Genomic DNA, 6,000 nt, shown 5'->3' on the forward strand with positions numbered 1-6,000 from the left:
AAATGTGTTGCTTTTATTTGAAGTTAATCAGAATAAAGTGATTTTAAAAAATCTCAAAAAAATGGAAAACAGACAAAAAAACTTCCTATACTAAATGTCATGACACTATTATGCCCAACTTTAGCATAACTGAATTCTGCATAATTTCAAAATATTAATTCTGAATTTTAAATATGTGGATTTTAAAAATATATGATAATGATTCAATAAAAGTAATCTTCAACTGGCTGGTAAGATCTAATAACTAGAATACAAGTACTCTGAAAATAGAAACTATTACATTTCAGTTTACATGCTCAGTCCTAAGTGTCAAATAACTTTAAAGAGCTAAATACATGAAAGCACACAAAATATGGACTCTGTGAAAAACTAATTTTTAAAATTTTTAAACATGTCTCTAATCAAATTCCCTCAGTCCAAAGCTCCAGGAGATTCAAAAGTATATAGACAGAAACATAGTTCCCCAAACAGCCTCTACTCTGTCTCCTTACAGCAATAACCAGCGTGCACAATCTTCAGAATATACATTATCTGGAATTCTCAAAGAATATTCCCTGATTAAAGGTTTCCACTCATAGGCCATTCAGTTACATGTCAGATGTATGTGCAACAGAAAATGCCAAAGTATAGAATTTAATACACTGTGAAGAGAACGAAAATAGCAACATACTCTGTAGTCTTAAAATATTATGCTCCCATATTTTCTCTATAGTTTATCAGAATAAACAGTACTAACCACAGTAACCTGATTAGGTGCTAGCACAATAATAAGGATATGTTACTCAATTCTGTAGTTTCTAGGTATTATAGCATATCTAGGTACATATCAAATGCAAATCTTTTTTTAATTAAAGAAAATTCTTTAACATATATGGGTATTTTGCCTTCATACATGCCTTTATACCAAGTGTGTGACGCCCACAGAAGCCAAAAGAGGGCATCAGATCCCACAAAACTGGAGTTTAAGACACTTGTGAACAGCCATATTGGTGCTAGCGATTGAACCCCCATCCTATGCAAGAACAACAAGAACTCTTAAACTTCTGAGCTATCTCTCCAGCCCCAAACATTATTAATAGTCCAATTCATTTTTTCCCTGCTTATAGATGTATAATTGATAGAGCCAAGTTACTACAGGGCAGCCTATTGCCAAGTGTTTGTGTATGTTTATACATATATATGTATACATATACATGTACATATATGGGTAAGGGCCTTCTCTTTCAAGTAAGACCAACTTCGGTTCAAATCCAATTCTACTTAAAGAGTTTTATGACATTAGACAAAAGAATCATCAAGTCTCTATTTTCTCATCTATAAAAGAGCTAATATCACAAGGTGTCTACCACAAATAAACATAGAACATATCAAGTATTTAGTAAAACACCTGGTCTAAACGCAGTTTAAAATCAGAGCAATTAAATAAAAGCATTTTAGATAAATCAGTATAATATAAAGAGAAATTTAAACTAAAAACTTTAGAACCTCCAAAAAGCATTAATGCAGTATTAAACAAAACCTTATTTTTTTATAAGAAAAAAGGCATGAGGATAAGACTAAAAATACTTAAGTAAATTTTAGCTGGCAGTCATTAAAATCTTCAAATTTCTATTTTTCATCACTGTCACATTAAATCTGACAGTACCATTTGTTCAGTGTTTTTTATACTGAGCTATACTGCTAGGTAACATGAAGTCTTGTTAAATTTGTTAAAATTATATAAGACAATTGTCTTATCAAGTAAAAATATGGATTCTACCATCTTGAAATCAACAGTCCTGAAGTGATCAAGCTACTACATTGTTTTTAATGAACAGTAAGAAATAGGGAATTACAAAATACCAAACAATAAAGCTCTAAAAAAAGTTACAAGACATACTACTTCTACTGATGAAAGGGAAAACCTCCTTCTGGACTGCATAACGTTATATTCTCGGATCAGAACCTGTATTCACTTGGTTCTACTTGTTTCTTTACTTCCAATAGAAGTTAAAGTAAAAGAACAGCTTGAAAAGCTAGTATGGGCTTCCCCGGCTAATCAGGGAAGACAGAAGACCTAAGTACTGAAAGTGATTGCTTTAGGTTTTTACCACCATAAAATAAACAGCAAAGACAGAGGAAATGTACCCAGAGATAGACACACATCACAAGGCACTGTGACCCCAAGCACTGGAAAGCTTGCCCTCAACATCAAATTCAGGGTAAGTCAACCCCATCTCTAGCTCCCTACCATTTGCAAATAAGATGACATTAAGAAGAGATGGAAACAAGCCTAATGACAGGTGAATTTTATATCTTTTAATTGGATAGTACATCTACTGAACAATGTTCAGGCATTTTGGCATTTACATCTCTGATAAGTCAAAGTTCAGACTAGAATCCAACACTCAAGGCAAAGTGGCCTTCTAACAAGGCTCTTTGGCATCCTATAGCAATTACTGAAATTTTTATGATCTGAAGCACTATCAACATGAACTGGTACTGATGAACTTCCCAGTTCCTAAACCAATTGCAAGCATCTTTGAAAGTTATCTGAAATCCAAGAGCTCAATTCCACATAAAGTTTTCACATATATATATATATATATATATAAAACAAATGTCTAAATTCTAAATTAGAAAATATCTTCCCCTTCATGCCCACTAACCAGTCTTTTAACTTAGAATTTTATTGCTTATTATTATAATAATAGAAGGTTTAGAGTCCTCAGTGCAACATTAACTCTGAAAGAAGAGTAGCTGGTCAACACAGTCCCATAACTTGGGAAGCTGAGATGGGAGAATCATTTGAGATCATGCTTGCAAACCAGTAAGACCTTCTTGTCTGTGAAGGTGAGGCATGCACACATGAATGCACCACAGGACATAACACTTAAAGCATTTAAAAAGCCAAGTGAGTCATTGGGGGCTGTCACAAGGATCTAAACTCCTGTTATAATCTTGCTTCATTACAAAATGTTTTGACTTCTAAATAACCTTACAAAGAAAATGTTTATGACTCCCAATTCCTAGAGCTGATGTCTTCTATTAGCTACAGAGTACCACTAACTGCAATTACTCAACTGTGATGTTTCAAATTAATTTCAGGTGTAAGTCAGAACAGAAACCTGTCAAATCTAATAACTACACAAATTTTCAACATAGAAATGAACTTGACAAGACATTACAATCCACTCAGAAAACTTGCTAGAGAAATGTTACAAGGTAAAGTCATTAATTATAGTATGTGGTGCAGGCTCCAAAAGACTCTCCAGTGTGTCTGGGTCAGGCAAGACAAGAAAGAGTTTTGCAAGTGATCAACCCTCAGGCATTAGGACCAGCTGCCCAACAGTCCTGCATTAGTGACTAGCTGTCCCGGAACACAGCAGGCAAACAGGCTTCACATCTCTATCTCACATAGCTTTTTGTTTTTTGATTTTTTTTTTTTAGGAGAAGAGTTTTAAAGAGTACTAAATCTGTTTTGGTTTGGGGGACAGGATCATGCTAGCTTCAAGCTTACTGTGCAGCTAAGAATGACCCTGAACTACTGATCCTCCAGCTTCCATCTCCCCAAGTGCTAAGATTACAGCACATTAGGCTTAATCCAAACTCTTGATCCACGTATTGCAGACCAAGTCCCTTCACGGAGTAATAGTAGAGAACATGTAGATCTCACCTTAGTACATACCATACCAGTACGTTGCATACATAAGAAAGTACTTTAAAATAGTATTTGGGCTGTGTTATGAAATATATGCCAATCAATGACTATTCTCACAAGGTGCTTTCTATCTCAAAAATGTGGGAAAACAATAATATGCAATAGAAAAATTTTGGTGTAAATCTTCACTTTCAAACTTAAGTTCTGATGAGCAAAAGTCTTAACTTTTAGTTTGTTCCAACTACTAAGGAACTCAGTGTTCCCACACACAATAAAAATATTTGTGTCACAAATACAGCTAAGGACGAATGAGTTTAAAACAAACAACAACAACAAAAATACACCCTCCGGCCTTGGCAATAAAGTAATTCAGTGGTTATTCCAGATGTCTAAATCTTAAACAATGCTGTAAACACAGACCAACATCTTCCATACTGAGGTGCACAAAATAGGCCTAAAAAGCAGTTGTTTCACAACTAGCTAGTATATATAAACCAAGTCTCTTTACTATTTAAATATAAGATTGAGTAGTTGAATACTAGATGTTCAAGAATGAAAAAGTTATACAATAGAGAATAGGAAAGCCTCACTCAAATATACTCTAGATGACACACCTTCCTAAACTATTGAAAGACTTACCAACTACGTACTTTCAAATCAGACTTTAGGGACAAATAGCTACAGTATCTTTCCAATACCAAGATAAAGAATGTAAAACAAAGCCACACTGATTTGAGCGAAACAGATGATATAACCAAAGAAAGAAACAGGGATCAAATGACTGGGGTGTGTGGAAAAACTGCCCGTCTCAATGTCTGCATCTTCAGGAGAAATGTGAGGTGGAAAGTGGGGGAACAAGGTGAACTGCAACTCACAACACGTGCGATGGGGTGAGGGTTAAAGGATAATTTTCGCTAAGTCACATACTTATTCCAAAAGAGGAGAATCCTCTCTTCGCCGTGAACATATTCCTGGGCCAGGTATTTAAAATTAAAATGGAATCTTGCCCTAGGAAGCAATGGAAGTTCTAATATGGACCATGATTCTTTATCCCAAAAACAAATAAAATTAGTATCTGACATTCACATTAGATGACTTTAAGTTGCACGGGAGATGGTCCCTTTTCCATCACTGAAAATTCTTGTCTCTTGGTGTTTCTGTATACTCACTAATTAACTGAACCTCATTAGGAAGATAATGATGGTGGTTCACTCAGGAGACACCCGCAACCTCACAACCAAAAGTATTTCGAATGGAGACCTATGTGATTGGCGAGGAGGGGGCAAGCTGGGCGAAAGGAGGTACCAGGCACACGGGGCTGCAGGCCAGAGCAGCTGCGTTCAGTTTTACACTTACAGGTTTGCTAGGGTACACGTTAGATAGATGCGTTTTTAGTTTCCCCACGGTCCAGTTCAAGAAGCAGCTAATAGTCTGGTCACTGTATTTCTGATTCGGTGCCTTAATGATGAGAGTCACAGGAATCTCCATGCCACTCTGGTCCATGGTGCTCTCAAAGTCGGACAGTCTAGCGGCGCTGCAACTGGCCCTTAACTGGGCGGGCACGGCCGGGATGGGGACAGAAGTGAGTTCTCAATTTTCTGGGTCCAAATCAGTCACAAGCACAGCGGGCGATACGAAGGCCATTGCCGGTACCAACGATGGACGGTGGCGGTGGTGGCGGCAGGCTCTGGGTGCCGGGCCGGGGGTGCAGCTGTCCCCGCCAGGTCTGGGCTCCGCCTGGCTCCGGACTGCGGAGGAAGGCGGGCAGGCGACCCGGGGAGGACGCGAAGGACAGGCCCCGGCGGACCGCTCAGCGCCCCACCCCCGCCGCGACCCCCGAGCTGAAACGCAACAAGGCCCTACGCGAGCACCCGCGCGGCCTGAGCGGCTGAAGACGGCGGCCGGGGAGCGAGCCTGGAAGGAGGCGGCTGTGGCCGCGGAGCGAGCCTCAAGAGAAGGCGGCGGCGGCCGGAGCGCAAACCCGGGGGAAGCAAGGCCGCGACCGCAGAGCGAGCCCGGAGGAAGGCAGGCCGCGGCCGGTGCAAGCAGGAAGGCCGCCCGGGGCTCGCCCTCCGGGGCTCGCGGGGCGGCGCGGCAGCAGTGGGCGACTGGGCCGCAGGCGCCTGGGGCCCTCCCGACTGCGGCCGGGCGGCAGGTGGCGGGAGGAGGGCGGGGACCGGGCCGCGCTAGCGCCCGAAACTGTTTTTGTGAGGAGGGTCGGGTCCCGGGTAAGCCGGAAGACTCGAGGCGGAAGTGCGTCACGCTCGCGGCACGCCCTTTCGCCCGGCCGGGTCAGTCCCGCCCGCTAGGCCTGCTGGGCCTCTGAGTGGCCGGCGCCGGTGGTCGGTCCCCGTGAGACG

General features: G+C 41.0%; 1 protein-coding gene across 1 annotated transcript in view; it reads right to left on the reverse strand.

Annotated features, from left to right (window-relative positions):
* The window catches only part of Herpud2 (HERPUD family member 2), a 30,429-nt gene extending 24,637 nt beyond the window's left edge, over positions 1-5,792 (reverse strand). The window contains exon 1 of the mRNA XM_038323872.2: positions 4,997-5,792. Coding sequence (XP_038179800.1) covers positions 4,997-5,143 — 147 coding nt within the window. The 5' untranslated portion in view covers positions 5,144-5,792. The remainder of the gene's footprint in view (positions 1-4,996) is intronic.
* Between the last annotated feature and the right edge of the window lie 208 nt (positions 5,793-6,000).

The sequence above is a fragment of the Arvicola amphibius genome, chromosome 3 (genome assembly GCF_903992535.2).
Source record: "Arvicola amphibius chromosome 3, mArvAmp1.2, whole genome shotgun sequence".
NCBI classification, from domain to species: domain Eukaryota; kingdom Metazoa; phylum Chordata; class Mammalia; order Rodentia; family Cricetidae; genus Arvicola; species Arvicola amphibius.